The 16,194-nt window shown below is 60.3% G+C and overlaps 1 protein-coding gene across 2 annotated transcripts; it reads right to left on the minus strand.

Annotated features, from left to right (window-relative positions):
- Nucleotides 1-15: 15 nt before the first annotated feature.
- On the minus strand, nucleotides 16-13,345 carry LLGL1 (LLGL scribble cell polarity complex component 1). Of its 2 annotated transcripts, none has more exons than XM_064153547.1 (23): nucleotides 13,156-13,345; nucleotides 10,322-10,419; nucleotides 8,272-8,353; nucleotides 8,054-8,184; nucleotides 7,496-7,654; nucleotides 7,255-7,417; nucleotides 7,027-7,162; nucleotides 6,875-6,929; nucleotides 6,618-6,775; nucleotides 5,733-5,950; nucleotides 5,563-5,630; nucleotides 5,113-5,266; nucleotides 4,603-4,707; nucleotides 3,772-4,064; nucleotides 3,538-3,691; nucleotides 3,304-3,457; nucleotides 2,929-3,212; nucleotides 2,314-2,578; nucleotides 2,097-2,211; nucleotides 1,904-1,998; nucleotides 1,668-1,791; nucleotides 1,483-1,562; nucleotides 16-1,238 (listed from the first exon to the last, which is right to left on the minus strand). In XM_064153547.1, exons 1-22 carry the CDS (start codon nucleotides 13,234-13,236, stop codon nucleotides 1,484-1,486), a joined length of 3,171 nt encoding a protein of 1,056 aa, XP_064009617.1. In that variant the 5' UTR covers nucleotides 13,237-13,345; the 3' UTR covers nucleotides 16-1,238; nucleotide 1,483. The 2 variants fall into 2 exon arrangements, with proteins under 2 accessions (XP_064009617.1, XP_064009618.1); XM_064153548.1 differs by having other exon boundaries at nucleotides 8,069-8,184; nucleotides 13,156-13,344.
- Between the last annotated feature and the right edge of the window lie 2,849 nt (nucleotides 13,346-16,194).

Consider the following 16,194-nt stretch of genomic DNA (forward strand, 5'->3'; position numbering starts at 1 on the left):
CACAAGCTGGGCAGCTGATATTAAATGCTTTATTTTCAATATTAAAAACCAGTATTTTTAATAACTAAACAATGCTAAAGTCATCTTACCAAAAAAAAAAAAGAAAAAAAAAAGAAAAAAAAAGGCTGAGGTGTGGAAGGGGTGGGGGTGGGGTGGGGGTTCTACCAGGGGCACTACAGCCCCAGCCTTGGCAGGCAGCGATGGGGCCTGGCCCATCCCCCCCGCCCCAGCCACCCATGTACCGCAAAAGAGCCCAGGGTGGGAGAGTCCAAAATGTCCCCAGAGCCCCAAAAGGAGAGGAGCAGGTGCTAAGCTGAGCCCTGGAGCCACATAAGACGGGGACAGAGCCAGCATCACCACAGTCCCCTTCAGGATGAGGCTGGGCTGGGGAACACAGAGAGGGTAGTTTGGCACAGTGAGAACCCCCCAGGGTTGGGGAGGAGGGGCCTGGGGCAGGCCTATCTGCTCCCCGCCTCACAGCACCAGCATGGACCAGGGCCAGGAGCTGGTGTCCCCTGCCATCTGCAGCATGATCCCAACCCAAACACACCCGTGGCAGGAATTAGTGTCAGAAAGGAGCAGCAGGCACCAAGCCCAACCTGCAGAATAGCCCTTGGAGAAGTCACAAAGAGAAAAAGGCCACCTGTGACCCCTCCCCATGTTCCTCAAGCCCTCTGGTGCTCACCTGGGAGCCAGGGGGATCCCTTGCCAGGCTCCCCTGGGAAGGGGACAGCCCCTGTGTGGCAGCCAGAGTCTCCTGGTAGGCTGGGGAGAGGGCTGTAAACTGCAGGGGCCAGGAATGTAAACACAGACCAAGGGACAGGGGGGTTGTTCCCAGGGGTCCCAGCCCCCCCACCTCCCTAAGGGACCAAAACCAGGGTGGACACCAAGAGGGTCCACAAGCCCCAGGCCTTCCCGTGGAGCTGGGAAGCAGCAGCCCTCGGGAAGGGCTCTCTGGAGCAGGGGACAGTGACACTTGACCGTGTATAAAAAGGACAATTATCTTCCCCGGGAAGAGTTTGTGCATCATGGCCCCTCCCCGGCTCAGGGCCGGTGCGGGGGTGAGTGGGCAGGGGGGTGCAGGGGGATGTGCCGGAGTCGGGGCGCGCCGGCGGGCAGCGCGGATGTTAGAGAAGAGGCAAATCTACGTTAGGCAGGGAGGGGGCACAGGGGGGTCCAGTCGAGTCGCGCGTCCCGGGAATCCGAGCACTGAGATGGGCCAGAGAGGCTGCCGACGCCTAGGGGTGACACAGCGCGCTGAGAAGGGGACCTAGTGGGGACTCCAGGACACGCTGTTCCCACCCCCATCCAGGAACAGCAGCCCCATCCTGCTGGTGATGGATGCCAACACCCCTGCGGGATGCTGGCTCGCACTGGGGTCCCAGCTCGGAGGCCCATGGCAAACCAGCAGCTAGAGTCACATCCCCACCATAAAGCAGGGCCACTGGTCCTCGTGCCCACCCTGGGGACTATCTCACTCACCTCACTTGATGAGGATCCCTGTAGGCCGAGCCTCATCCTCACTGGTGTTCCTCAGGTTCCTCTCCACTTCTTCTGAGGACCTAGGGTAGAGCTGGGTGAGAGGCAGCCTGTGGCACCAGCGCAGCCCCTTGACACAGGTGGCAGTGGCCACGGGCACTGGCTACACCACTCCCCTCTCTACTCACGCCAAGAAATCCTTCACTTCCTCCACAGTGATGTCCCCAGTGGTGTCCAGAGGGTTCTCCAAGCTGCTGTTGGGTGAGTCAATGGGACCAGGTGAGAAGGCAGCTAGGTGCTCCTCTGGGGACCCTGGGGAATCACAGGCACAGGAGAGCTGGGAAGCAGCTGTGGCTTGGGTCCAGCCCTGAAGCAGGGCCCACAGGGAGGCAGGGCACATGATGGGGCTGGGGTGGGCACTCACGGTCACTGTCGGTGGGTGAGGGCCGGCCCTCGGGGCTGTGCGGGATGTGAGTGCCGTTTGCCTGCGGCAGCTTCGGTGTCACCGCAGAGCTGTTGCTGGAAGGAAATGCAGGGAGCAGTTATTGCCAGAGCCAGTGCCACAAGGTGCTGGTACAGAGGGGGTATCACCGCAAAGCCCCCACATCACGCTCCACCTGAAGCAGGAGGTGTCCTGGAGCCGGGTGACGTCCAGCCGGCACAGCGGCTCCGTCACGTTCCTGGCGCTCAGCGAGAAGCGCTCGAACTCGGACGGAGAGATTAGGTAGAAACCTGGAGAGGGAGGACAACAAAGTCTCAGAGACCCACCTCAGGGCTGCAGCAAGGTCCCACCTACAAGGGACACCAATCACAACACAGGGCTGGTGCCCTCACCCTGGCCATGCTTGGTGAAGACGCAAGAGGCAATGCCACTGATGTCCTCCTTGCGGATGCAGCCATAGTGGACCTGTGGCCGCAGGCCTGGCACAGTGAAGATGTGGATGTCACCCAGGTTGGTGAGACAGGCCAGGCAGTTCTCCAACCTCTCCTCAGAGCTGGCACTGGCCAAGCTGACCAGGGCCACCTTCCGCACCCGGCAGCCCTCATGCGCTGTCAGCTTGAACTTGGTCTTGGCACTCACTTTGGGCAGTGTGAAGACCTGAAGGGGTAAGAGGAGCCAGATGGGAACAGGAACCTGTGGGGTTCTGGAGAATATCCAAGCAGCCTCCTGCCACAGAATCCCTTCCTCTTGGAGCCATCACCCTGGGGGGTACAGGCACAGGAGTTTCCCAGGACCTGGCTGGTCACCTCCAACCCCATCCCTGTGCACAAGGTGATGAAGATGCCCCGAGAGTACATGGGACATGTTGCGGGACATGCTTCAGGCAAACCTGCTTTAGCAAAGAGCTTGAACTAAATAGTCTCCAGAGGTCTCTACCATCACCCACCATCCTGTGGGTAGTGGGCACTGCATTCCCACTGCAGTAGGACAATGAGCCCCATTCTCACCTTGAACTGCTCCTCAGAGGAGATGAGCATAGAATGGCTGCCCTGCATGTCAGGGGCCTTGGCCAGGTCCCGCGAGACCTCGTAGGGCTCAGGCAGGGGGTTCCCCCGCCCATCCAGCACTGCGATGGCCACCACCGGTGCCCGGTGCATCAGCTGGATCTCCTTCCCCAGCACAGCCTCCACCGCCCGCTCCGAGAACTTCTCCTGCGAGGGCACCTCCAGCGCGTAGGCGAACACGGAGCCGGAGTTGGTCCCCGCCCACATGGTGGGGCCGTGGTGGGCAGCTGCAGGGACGGGAACAGTGTCAGAACCTCCTCCCCACAGCGTGGCAGCAGCCAGACCCAGCTCGGGGGAGAGGGGTGGGGGGAATCTCACCATCTCGCAGGAAGGTGTCAGCAAAGTAGAGGCACCGCACAACCCCTGAGAGCGAGTCGTCAGCCGAGCGGGGCTCGATGCGCCGCTGCACGGGTGTCATCTCCACCTCAGGGGGTCCTGCCTGCTCGGCCAGCTGCGCGTTGGCCTCCTGCACCTGGGGAGGGGCGCACAGGGGTCAGCCTCTGTCTAGTGGGCACTGGGAGCTGCCATGGTGGTCCCCTGCTCCTTGCCTACCTTGCTGGAGGGGCTGCTGGTGCTGAGCCTCTTCTTGCCCGACACCCGGCTCTTGCGGATGCGGCGGAAGGACTGCCGCAGGGACTTCTTGAGGGACTTCACACGGGACAGAGGCCCCTCCATGGCCAGCGAGTCGTTGGGGTGCAGCGTACACCTGTGGGCACCGATGGCACTCAACATCCAGACCTGCACCATGTCATTCCTGGGGGAACCTTGGCCCTGATCCCTCCATACCTGGCCAGCACAGGGTTGCGCCGGTAATAGTCGAAGAGTCCAAAGCCATGGCTGGTGCCGAAGGCCACGAGGTTCCACTCAGAGTGAAGGGTGACAGCAGTGACGGCAGCTGGGGGCACGCACTGCACCAGCACGCTGGGCTGGAAGCCAGGGGGAAAGAGCAGGGGCCCGTTCCTGGGGGCCAGGCGGTCGTGGCCCTTCCAGGTGAAGCCTTCACGGTCCTGCAGCAAGTCCACTGTGGCCACGCTGACTGCATGCTCTGACTTCTCATCACTCAGCTCCATCACCAGCACCTGCAGGGGACAAGCAGACAATGGAGGATCCAGAATCATTTTGTTTAGAAGAAATCTTTGAGATCATAGAGTCCAGATGTTAACCCAGCACTGCCAGGTCACCACTAAATCATGTCCCTCAGCACCACATCTAGATAGCTCTTAAACCCCTCTGGGGACGAGGACTCCACTACGGCCCTGTGTAGCCTGTTTCAGGCCTTAACAACCCTTTTGAGGAAGAAACTCTTCCTCACGTCCAACCTAAACCTCCATTGGTGCAACCTGAGGCTGTTTCCTCTTGTTACCTGGGCGAAGAGACCAACCCCCACCTGGCTGCAAGCCCCTGCCAAAGAGCTGTAGAGTGAGAAGGTCTTCCACGAGCTTCTTTTTCTCCAGACTAAACAACTCCAGGTCCCTCAGCCACCCTGCTGTAAGCTGGGAGCTAAATCCTATGGGTAGGAGCCCTTCATGAACAGATTCTGCAGGGTCATGTTGTGTGTCCCCACGTAGGGAGCCCAGAGGTGCCCTGTAGTGCCTGCTGTGCCCCTCACCACCCTACCTGCCCTGCTGTGCCAGCCACCACCATCTTGGCCGTGTACTTGCAGAGAGCGATCTTCTGCACACCGAGGCGTGGGTCGTCGCTGTAGGGATCAAAGCAGCCCACCTGTGGGAGGGATTGAGGGGACCGGGCACCTTTGTACGGCTGTGGGACAACCCCCACACCCCAGAGCAGCCCCACCCCCCCCCACCAGCTGGCGGGTACCGGCTGCAGCACACGGGCATCGTGCCCAGGGAAAATCTGTCCCCACGCATCCCCCGGCTTCCCCCCCGCGCTGGGGCAGGCCCGTGAGCTGGGGCACGCGGAACAAGCGTCCCTTGTGTCCCCACGGGACGTCACACACGGCAGCTGTGCCCCAAGCCGGGGGACACGTTCTCAGGGAGCAGCCGGGATGGCTCCAGCAGGCGCCTCCGCGGTGGGCTTGCCCCCTGCACCCTGGTGCTGGTGGAGGCAGGGGGGTACTGGGGTCCGCAGCCATGTGCCCCCCGCCCCCAACCCTGGGGACTTCACCTTGCGGAAAGGAGGCCACTCCTCCTCGCCTGCCTGGTTGAGGCTGTCGTTGTGCTCACAATCTGTCTGGAAGATGTTGGCTGTGCCCAGCTTGTAGAGGGGCTTCAGGGAGACCCCCGAGGCATCCCAGAACCGCACTGTGCCGTCCTCGTGCCTGGATAGAGTGGGACAGGGAGGCTCTCACAACGCGGGGCCCTGACATCTGCCTGGCTAACAAGAGCTGCCTGTGTGCTGGCAGCCGTCGTGCCAGGATGGAGTGGGGCACAAAGGGGGACAACACAGCGGGTGACAGACTCCAGCCTGGCCATCAAGATAAACAAGAGTGCCTGGACCTCCACACCATCCCTTCCCATCTCATCTCCCCACCACAGCAAGGGGCTGAGAGGAACGTGCATGTCCCAGCACATTTTGGGTTTCCCAGGGCCCCCTCCTCACTGCCAGGTCACTCACCCTGTTAAGAGAAGCCCCCTCTGTGTGGGCTCCTGGGCCAGGTTCTTCCCTCCATCGATGGGCCAAGCCTGGAGTGAGAGATGGAGAGAGGGAATGAACAAGCATCACACCTCCACCAGCTCATCAAGGGGGGCTTGAAGACTCTCCTCCCCACCATCCCCACCACTCACTGCAGAGGACTGCCGGGGGCTCTGCTGCTCTCCAACACTGACAATCCTCTCCCAGAGCTTGAGGGGCACGTTGGAGACATGGCAGGAGCAGGTAATGGCAGAGGAGTGGAGTGGTGCCAAATATGGGGCAGGGATGGTGGGCCAGCCTGGTGTCTGGAGGTCAATAGCTACCAGCTCTTCCTCCACCAGCACCACGAGGGCACGAGGATTCTCAAAGCCTGGGGAGAGGGAAGATCACAGAGTCATTTAGGCTGGAAGAGACTTTTAAGATCATCAAGTCTAACCATTAATATAGCACTGCCAGGTCACCACTAAACCACAGTCCTCAGCACTACATCTATCACAGCTTTGAAACCCTTTCCAGGGATGGTGACACCACCACTGCCCTGGGCAGCCTGGGCTGGGCCTTGACAACTCTTTACGGAAGAAATTGTTCCTCATGTCCAATCAAAACCTTCTCTGGTGCAACTTGAAGCTACTTCCTCTTCCCTCAAGTAACAAGTGTCAGGACAAGAGACTAAACCTGACCTGGTTTCGACCTCCTTTCAGGGAGTTGTAAAGAGCCAGAAGATCTCCTCTTGAGCCTCCTTTTCTCCAAGCTGAACAACCCCAGTTCCCTTAGTTGCTCCTCACGAGACCTACTCACCAGACCCTTCATTTCACTTTGTTGCCCTTTGTTAGAACCACTCCAGCACCTCAATGCCCTTCTTACAGTGCAGGGACCAAAACTGAACCCAGTTTTCAAGGTGTAGCCTCACCAGTGCCGAGCACAGAGGCACAATCACTGCCCTGTTTCTGCTGGCCATGCTAGTTCCAACAGAGATGGCTGCTGCTAGCAGAGATCCCCCACCACCCACTCCCCAGGGCCACCCCAGCAGGGTGTACCTCCCACGGTGGCCCCAGGGCTCTGCACAGTGAAGAAGTCGATGACACGGGATGTGAAGTCAAGCGTGGCCAGTGTCTGGCCCTGCAGCACGCTGACGCAGTGCCGGTCACCATAGCTGGCCCGTGGCATTCCTCCACTGAAGATGATGAAGGGGTTTCTGGCAGTGATGAAGCAGCTTCCATCAGACTCTAAACCCTAGAGAGCATCTTCACCCCACAGTGCCCACGACCAGCCCAACTACTGAGGGTGCACATACCCTGACTCACAGGTCTGCCAGAGGATTTTGCTGATGGCTTTGCAAGGGAATGGACCTGAAATGAAGATACCAACCCCATGGTAGCAGCACTGGCACTGGGATGGGGCAATCAGCTCCCAGCCCTCCCAGCTGTCCTCTCTCGGCCCCCATACCGTAGGGGATGGTAGACATGACAGGTTGCTGTGTCTTCTGGCTGGCATCACTTACTGCCCACACCATGTACCCACCATCGCTGTGGGAGCTGATGATGCTCTTCCCACTCTGTTCCCAGGCCAGGCTCTCCAGCTGCTGCAGGGGCACGCAGAGGGCTCAACACCTGAGATTTGGGGACACACACACACGAGGCCATGGCCTCGCCAGCCCCCTGCCACCCCCAGTACCTGGTTTCCCAGGAAGAGGTGCTGGACAACACGTGTGCTCTGCTCCCAGAGGACCACCAGACCCCGGCTGTACCCAATGAGGAGCCTGCTGCTGTCCTGAGGGTGCTCCTGGATGGATTCCACTGGTCCCAGTGCCTTCCCGCAACGGTAGTCATCAGGAACGCTGCATGAGGGGACACACAGTGGGGGTCAGGAGGGACTGAGGGTGCTGGGGAGGGAGCTTGGGGCTAGCAGTGCTCACCTCTGCAGGATCTCATCTGCGAAGAGGGTTTTTTCTTCCAGCAGCACCAGAGTTGGCAGGGTGAGGAAATACACTGCACCACCCTCAGTGCCCAGGCAGGCCACCGTGCAGGCTGACGTCGGCAAGACCACTGTCACCCGTGTGATGCCAGGGGAGCAGCTGGAGGGGTGAGCAAGGGCCTGTGTCAAACCCAAGCTGGGTCTGTGAGAATGGTGGAAAGACCTCCAGCCTCTCCCACCCCGATGCTGCATCCCCATCCCTGCTGCACCAGGAGTACAGGGACAGAGCCAGCCTCATGGCTGACATCAACTGGAGTCATTAATCACCCTGCTAGCACCTATAAAAAGCCCAAGGCTGTGCTCTCTACCCCCACACAGTTGGGACTGGAGGAGCATCTCGACAAGGAAACCTCCACCACCAAGACGACCTTGGCCATCACCCCGCCTAGAGCAGGGCTAGCTGCTCCCACGCACCGTTCCCAGCCGGCAGCGGTATCACTCCCGGCCACGGCCCCACAGCAAGATGGGACAAAAGGGAACCCCCCACCAAGGCAAGTACTTAGCACTGTCGGACCCTGGGCGTCCCGGGAGGCCAAAGCTGCGAGACTCTTCCAGGTGGGAGCAGCCATCCTTCTGGCAGACCTCCCAGAGGTGCAGTGTGTTGTCGTCCAGCAAGGAGAGCAGCCAGCCCTGGGGTGAGGGGAGGACAACAGCAGAGTGGGTGGGTGGCTGGGGAGGTCACCACCACACATTCCTTTTGGGGGGACATCCACCTACCTGACCAGGGAGAAAGTGCAGCTGGGTGACTGTGGCCACCTCCTTGTGCAAGCCAGTCAGCTCCACACCTGGTGCACCATATCTGAGAAGGGCAGTCAAAGAAGTGACAAGATAGGGAAGCTCCCTGCCCCAGACACCCCCAAATTCCTCCCAACTCACAGCTCTGCCAATACCACCACTTTAGATCCATGTCAAGCCAGGGCAGAGCATCTCTGGCAGCACCCCATACCAGAGCCAGCCTCAGTATCACCATCCCTAGCTGGCATCCACCAAGAAGCTTCAGCTGGGATGCCCGAGGTCAGGATGCAGCTGACACGTGGCCGAAGTGGGTGTGAGAGGGCCAAGCCAGCTCCTGTCCTCCGCCACCCCCTTCTTCCTCAGCCGCAGGGCCACGGCCATGCAGAGGCGCCGGCAGCCCCGGCAGCAGGGTGGGGTTCGGCATGCGCCGGCACAGCCTCACTCACCCGACTGGTCCCAGCTCCTTCGTGAGCGACGCCGCTCAGCAGGAACCGGGGCAGGACTCGCGGGGCAGCTCCAGCACCACACAGTGCGCCCCGACCCAGGGTCTCCCCAACACTCCCGTACCTGGAGAGCTGCTTTGCTCAGTCGGTACCACCAGGGTGTTGCATGGCTATGTCACCGTATGCCAGGGGTTTCCACTAGCCAGCCCCTGTGGTCCTCATCCCCAGTGCCCCCGGCACAGTGAAGCAGCCCAGCGGCTCTGCCCGGACAGACAGGCAGGAGCTGTCGGGCAACACTGGGCACAACCAAGCCGGCAGAGCCAGGCCCAAGACGGTGAGGTTTTGGGGACATCAGACAAAGGGCATCTGATAGAAGCACACAGGACAGGGGAAGCCACCCATCCTTGCTCGTCCTGGAGCTTCTCCCCACCAAAAATGGTGCCCCAGGCTAAAAGGCACTTGGGGCAAGTTGCAGGGAAGATTGAAGGCACCGGCGTGCTGCAACGGTGGTCCAAGCCCAGGGAAAACCATCTGCCCAAGGAGATGCCCCAGGCAGTGGCAGCCGCTTGATGCCAAGCTGCCTGGTCAGGGAGCACCCGTGGGTGCCCCCTCTAACCAGTAGCACCAGTCAGGCCAGCTCTGGCTGCTGCCTTGCCTGACACTGGCTTCCCCAGCACCCTGAACCTCCAGAAGCATCTTCTTGTCAGCAACCAAAGCCTACTGCCAGCCCCAAGCTAAGTACCACCTCAAAAACATCCCTACGGAGGACACACAGGGCACCAGAGCCCCCCACCACAGCAGCTCCGTGGTCGCGGGGGTGTTTAACGGAGAGGCTGGCCGGAGCCAGCAGCCGTGGCGAGGCAGCCGAGCGGAGCGGCCGGCGACATCGCGGCCGGGCTTGGCACCGAGGCGGCTTCGGCAGGGGAAAAAAACGCCATCTTTGTGCTCGGGAGCCAGCAAGCCACTGGTCTGGGGGAGGGGGAGCGCAGTGCCCCCCTCCCAACCCGACCCCGACCCCAATCCAGGCACGGCCGCCCCCGCGTCCCCCCCGCACGCCCGGCCCGCATTCCTGCGGAGCGGGGGCCCCCCGAGCGCGGGCCGCATCCAGCCCTGGCCGCCCGCCAGCAGCCCTCTGAAGTCTCCCCGCACGCCGCCGGCAACAAAGCCTGGCCGAGCCCCGCGACGTTGTGTGTGTGTCCCCCACCACGGACGCCCACCCGAGACCAGGCTCAGCGCCCGCCACAGCCCCCTCAGCCCAGCGCCGGAATGGCCAGGGGCCCCTCTGCCCCCCAACAGGCTGCGATGAGCGGGAGCCCCCCCGGGATAACGGAGGTACACTGGGAAGCATTCCCAGGCTGGGATGGCACTTGGCATGGCCAAGCCTCTCTGCTCCCCCAGCATTTTGGGCAAGGCAGGGGTTTCCTCCAGCCACCCCCTCCCAGCCCAGCTGCAGCCCAGCTGGATGGAGGGACAGGCAGACAGACATCGGGAGCACTGCCGGATGGGCCGGCAGCGGCACAGCCACATCTCTTGATGCCTCCCAGGATGGGGGATCCTTACCTCCTGCCCTTATGTGGGTAAAAGGATACAGCTTGACGGCTCCTGCCTTGGTGCCAATGGCCATCACACGCAGGGCAGGGTCGTAGGCCAGAGCACTGGGCTGGCTGGGGAAGCCGTGCTCCACCGTCTGCCGTGAGGACAGCCAAGTCAGAGCCACAACTCCCAAACCTCTGAACCCACCCCGAACTCCCCTTCTACCCCCACAGCTCAAATCCTGCACCAGCCTGAGCTTCACCCCTATGATCGAGGACCATGAGGATCTCAGAGGGTCCTTGAGGGGCTCCTTGGGGAGGGGGGACATCACTCCTCACCCAGTTCCCACCTGACACCTCAAACTAGACCAATCCCAGCAGCTGTGCCAAGGGCTGGATTTGGTCTAAGCTCACACAAGTCACCCCATCACCCACTGGCAATTTGGGGAAGGGACCCCTAACTCCAAACCCCCCTCCCTGAGGTGCAGATGTGCCAGGAAGGGTGAGTGGGGTCCAGCAAACCCTCACCACAACATCCCCAGGGGTCTGCAGTGCCAGGCAGCAGAACCAGGTGAGCGGGACCTGCCAAAGACGGCTCCACTGGAGCCGCATGCTGCCTGTGGGCACCTACCCAAGGAAGTCTCGACCAGTATGGATGGCATGCCCAGGCTCGCCAGCTGGGGAGGGGTTACCTGCCTGGCAGCAGGGGGACACAGGAGGTACCCACCACCCCAGCCCATGGCATGGGGACCGCAGGGCACCCAGGGGAAGCAGCCCCAGGGGCAGCTCGATCGAGTGGCGATGGCAGGATTAGACAATCCAGAGCCCGTCAGAGCCAGACTGGCCGGATCCTGACCTACTCCCTTTGTCTGGGGCAGCTGAGAGGCACAGTAGGGTGGCTTTTCACACCCGCTGGCACAGCCACCATCACCCTGTGACTCCCCTCCAAAGGGCCACCATCAGCAGTGTGCCAACATCCCCAGCCGATCTGGAGGTCTCGGCTTGGCTGGGGAGTGAGTTAGTGGATGTTTGTAGGTCCCAGCCCCACGCAGGACCTCCTCAAATCCCCCTGGAGATGCACACAGCAGGACGGTGGCAGGAGCTGGGACAGCAACAGTGTGGGGACACCTCGGTGATGCTTTAGGCCAAGGACTAGCACGACAGCTTTGGCAAAGATTCTCCCAAAAGAGCCCTCCCAGCTCCTCTGCACCCCTAGCCCCGGAAGGGGGTCCCCCACGCTCAGCCCTTCCTCCCACCCAGCATCCGGCAGGCTGTGCCGGCCCAGCCAAGGCGCGCTCCCGGCCAAATTACAGCAAATCCCCGGCAGATCTGGAGCTCGGGAGGAAAAACAACCGTTAATGGGAGGCAGGTGGGCAGCCGGCAGCTCCGGCAGCTCCGGCAGCTCCAGCACCCAGACGGACAGAGCAGGGCTGCTCCCCGTCTTCCCCCGTCCCGGGACACTTCTCTGTGCACAAACCTCCTAGAGTGCCTGCTCAGTCTGGATTAGACTCTGGGACATCCTCCAAAAACCAGGGCGCTGTGGCTGGACTGAGCCTCACGCCCCAGGCAAACCCTTACCCACAGCAGTGAGTCTGGCAGTGACAGGGCTGCGGTGGGACAACGAGTGCTGGATGTGACCCCCCCCACCGCAGCACACCCCAGCACCTTCCAGCCTGCCTCTGCTGTGGGGTGATCCGAGGGTCCCCACAGTGAGTGCCCACCGGGAGTTTGGGCAGACACCCAACACTGATGCCACCGAAGGATGGATGGACAGACAGACACAGTCCAGGCTCAGCTAGGCATCCTCCTTGCCCTAGGACCACAGCAGGAGAATGGCCCAACATCATGAGGCTCCCGGGGATGGGAGTGCACCAAGCCCGGGGCAGGCACCCACCGACACAGCCTGTCCTGATGATGTGCCAAGGGAAGGGTCTAGCACCCAAGGGCTCACAGGGTCCCTGCCATGGTCATTTGACAAGTCCATGGGGGTCCCCACCCTCCACTCTACCCCACATTAGAGGACCAAGTGCTGGGCTTTGGATGCCTCTGGTTCTCCAGGGCTAAGTTTTTGAGGTTCAAGGGGATTCCCAAGCCCCAGGGTTTGTCACAACAGCCCTTCCTGCTGACGTGGGGGGTCCAGCCCCACAATATCTCAACCCTGAAGGAGCTAGAGTTAAGGAGCTGAGCCTCTCTTTGGCGTGGGGGGGGCTGTTTTAGAGCCGGGGTGGTGGGGCACCTCAAAATTACCAGTGAGCAAGGCCTGGAGCTCAGGAAGAGCAGGACCCCCCTACCCCACGGACAGGGGGAGCGGAGTGTCGTGCCGGTGAGGGGGTCATATCCTGCCCCGGGGTGCGAAAAGGACTGCACTCGGAGGCATTAGGTGTCCACTGTACCCCAGGGGAGAAGGGCAGCTCCCAGCCTGCTCCCCGTACACTCGAGGGTCCCGGTGCCCCCCACCGCCGGAGGGTGCATCCTCCCCGGGGTGTTCCCACAGCCTGCTCCCGAGGCTCCCCGTGCCTGCTCCCAAGGGGTGCATCCTCTCCGAGGTGTCCTCGCAATCTGCTCTCGCGGGTCCCTCGCACCCGGTGGAATCTCGCGTCTCCGGAGGTGTTACCCTCCCCTGGCCCAACCCTGCTCTGCTCCCCAGGAAAAGGAGGAATCCCGGTGTACGGCTCCCACCGCCACGGGGGTGCACCCCGGTCCCCGGGGGGGCGGTGCCCCGTACATTGCTCCCCTCTCCGAAGGCAGCGTCTCACTTGGGGGGGATGCCGAAGCCTGCGGTACCGAAGGAGATACCGGCAGCCCGCTTCTGGAGCCGTGACTCCCGGTGAACCCCACCCCCCGCGCTCCGGGGTCCGCCGTCGCGTCCCCACCCCCAGCCCCGGACGCACCTTACTGAAAGCGAAAAGATCATGGCGGAGGCGGTCGCGGTGCGGGTCCGCACCTTGCCGCCGGAACCGAAACTTCATCATGGTGGGGCCGGTGGCGGCGCGGTACCGGGCGGGGCGGGCGGGGCCGGTGATCCCCGGGGCCGGTACCGGAGCGGGCGGTGCCGGTGCCGCTCCCGGGCGGGCGGGCGGTGGCGGTGCCGGTGGCAGCGGGGGCGCGGGGCGGGGGACACTCACACACACGGCGCCGGTACGGGTCCCGGTGCGCGCGCCGAGCGCCGAGCGCCGCGCGCCGAGCCCGGGCAGGCACCGCCGCGGCGGGGCGGGGGCAAAGCCTTGACGAACAATCCTCTCATCCAATCACCGCGCGGCGTGGCGCACGGCGCGGCGCAAGCCCCTCCCTCAAGCTCTACGCATGCTCGGGCGCGGGGTATGATGGGAGTTGTAGTTCCCTATGTTCCAGCGCCCTCTGTGGGCCCTTCCATTTAACTGCTGGCTGAGATTTTTCATCTCTCTCAGCCTTTTTTTTCCCTCCCCGTGCTGGAGGACAACGACTGCAACTCCCCCAGGCTGCTCAACATGCTTGCAGAACCTCTACAATCATGGAAGGGGAAGTCCTGCAGTCAAGGCCTCATACTGTCCCCTAGGCCCCAGAAACACAGAGTGCCTCAATGACACAGCATCCACTGGGCCTTGTGCCACCAGGGTGCTGAGCGTGGGTCATGCTCAGCAATCTGCTGGCCCCTGACATGGGTATTCAGGCCTCATCTCCACCATGGCACCGGGCAAAGCCATGCCCTGCTCCCCTATGACATCGGTTTGGGGTGAGTCACTCCAGGCAGGGCAGGGCTTCCCCTCCCTGCTGACTAACCCTGGCCCCAGGGAAAGTGGGGTGCACTGGGGTGACACAGCTCTTTTGGGGGCGTGTGAGCAGGGGGCCACGGCCTTGATGACCCCAGCTGGGCTCAGTAGTAGACAGAGGGAAGGCATCTGATGAAATGTACAGCTCCAAGGCTTGACAGAGGGTGATGGAGAAGACAAAGTCAGGTTGGGCAGGAGCTCATTGATGCTGAGGAGGAAGAGGAGGGCTGCATTAAGCAGAAAGCCACAGCCTTGATGACCCCAGCTGGGCTCAGTAGTAGGCAGAAGGAAGGCACGTGATGAAATGTACAGCTCCAAGGCTTGACAGAATGTGGCAGAGAGGATAAAGACAGGTTGGGCAGGAGCTCGTTGATGCTGAGGAGGAAGAGGAAGGCTGAATTAAGCAAGAGCTCATCACTGCTGAAAAGGAATGCCCTATCAGGCAGGAACTCACTGCTATTGAGGAAGAAAAGGCAGGCCACCAGAGCCCATTCAGCTGTGCCACTGTGTCTCTGGCACTGCACACCCATTCACCACCATCTCACTCTTGCCAGAGGAAGGCGCAGCGCAGGAAAAAGGAGGCCAAAGCACAAGGTGCAGCCTGACTTCCTGGGGTGCCATGGCTATTTGAAGATCAGGCTTAGGCTGAGGCAAGCCTGGGCAGTGGGTCAGGGTCCACATTTGCTCCCCATCCCCTAGGGAGGGAGAAGGGGGGGTAGTGAGCTCTGACTCAGCTTTCTAGGACAGTACAGGAGGGACAGACACTGCTTTGGGCCACCCCATCCCCAGGGAGCTGGAGATTCCCTTTATTTAGAAGCTGTTCCCTGCTCTCCCCAGCCTCATTTTTTGCCACTGGGGAAGCAAGGCCACATCCCAGCCACCAACACCAGCACTCAGAGCAATGCTTTCTGCTTTTATTCAATTAATGCAGCAATCTATACAAGAAAAATAATAATAATAATAATAATGAAACCATGAAATTCCAAACCCTGACAGTGAAGAACCAAATTCTTCCTAAGAATCAACCAGAAGTAAAAGATTTTCCCCACCCCGTGTCAGACTGTACATAAAATAATCTCTGCCCCATTTACAGCGTTTCACACAGTACTTCTCGTATCTCAAACTTCAGAACTGTACAACTTTGTTACAAACCACGCTTTTTCCTAGGAAAAGCTTACAGAAAAAACATATTGCCACTTTTGTAGTTTTTTTTTTAAATTCATTAAAAAAAAAAAAAGAATTAAACCAAACAAACCCAAAAAAAAAAAAAAAAAACACAAAACAAAACAAAACCAAAACCAACTAAACCTGAAACAAAAAATAAAAGACCAAAATTAAAGTCAGCCAGAACTTGTTAAGTGTGGGCAAGTATACAGGAAGGAGCAGAGATGCTTCTCAGATGAACAATTCTCCTCCCAGCTGGAAAAGGAAACACTTTTGGCAGATAAAAGACTATTTGCTGCTGGCAGGGGTCAAAGCTGCCCCTCACCAAGCCTTCCTCCTCAAGTCGTGGTAGCCGTTTCGACCCACAGGGTGAGAACTGAGTAACAACAGCACTGAAACCTAACAGCTCAAGATCTTCCCTCATCAAAGTTTGGCTTACAAGGGTGCTGGCTTGCTCTGGAGAGAAGGTCGACAGCCCTGTGCCTGGGATAAGCCAGGGATTGGCATGAGGATCACAGCTCCCAGGTGTCAAAGCTCTCCCCTAACAGCTGGCTCGGAGTTCAGGTTGTGAAGCCAGATGTGGCAGCCCTGGGTTTCCCTGCTGCAGGCAGCCTGCCTGCCAAGCCCAGCCAGGCAGGGAGCCGCTGGCAGATCGACAGCCTCTCCCTAAACCAGCTTTATCTCTTCCCACCAGCAAAAGGCCTTTCCTCCTCTTCCTATGGACAAAGGAAGCTCACACAAAAGCTTTGGTTCAATCAATAGATCTTCCTAAGAACAGCACAAATCCCAGCTCCTCCTTGCAAGGGCAAACCCCACTAAGGCAGGGCTGAACCCCACCTTTCTCTCCCTTGCTTAGGAACGACAGTTATGGTGTGGGCTGTGGGTCTGGGTGCACGGGATGCTCACACTGGAGACAGCCTTACTCCCACCTTCAGGCTGAATTACATGAACACAGAGTGGATGAAGGAAGGGGTCAGAGCACAGCACCAGACAGACAGACACAACAAGCCAGTGAAG

This window comes from Pogoniulus pusillus, chromosome 13 (assembly GCF_015220805.1).
Source record: "Pogoniulus pusillus isolate bPogPus1 chromosome 13, bPogPus1.pri, whole genome shotgun sequence".
NCBI classification, from domain to species: Eukaryota; Metazoa; Chordata; class Aves; order Piciformes; family Lybiidae; genus Pogoniulus; species Pogoniulus pusillus.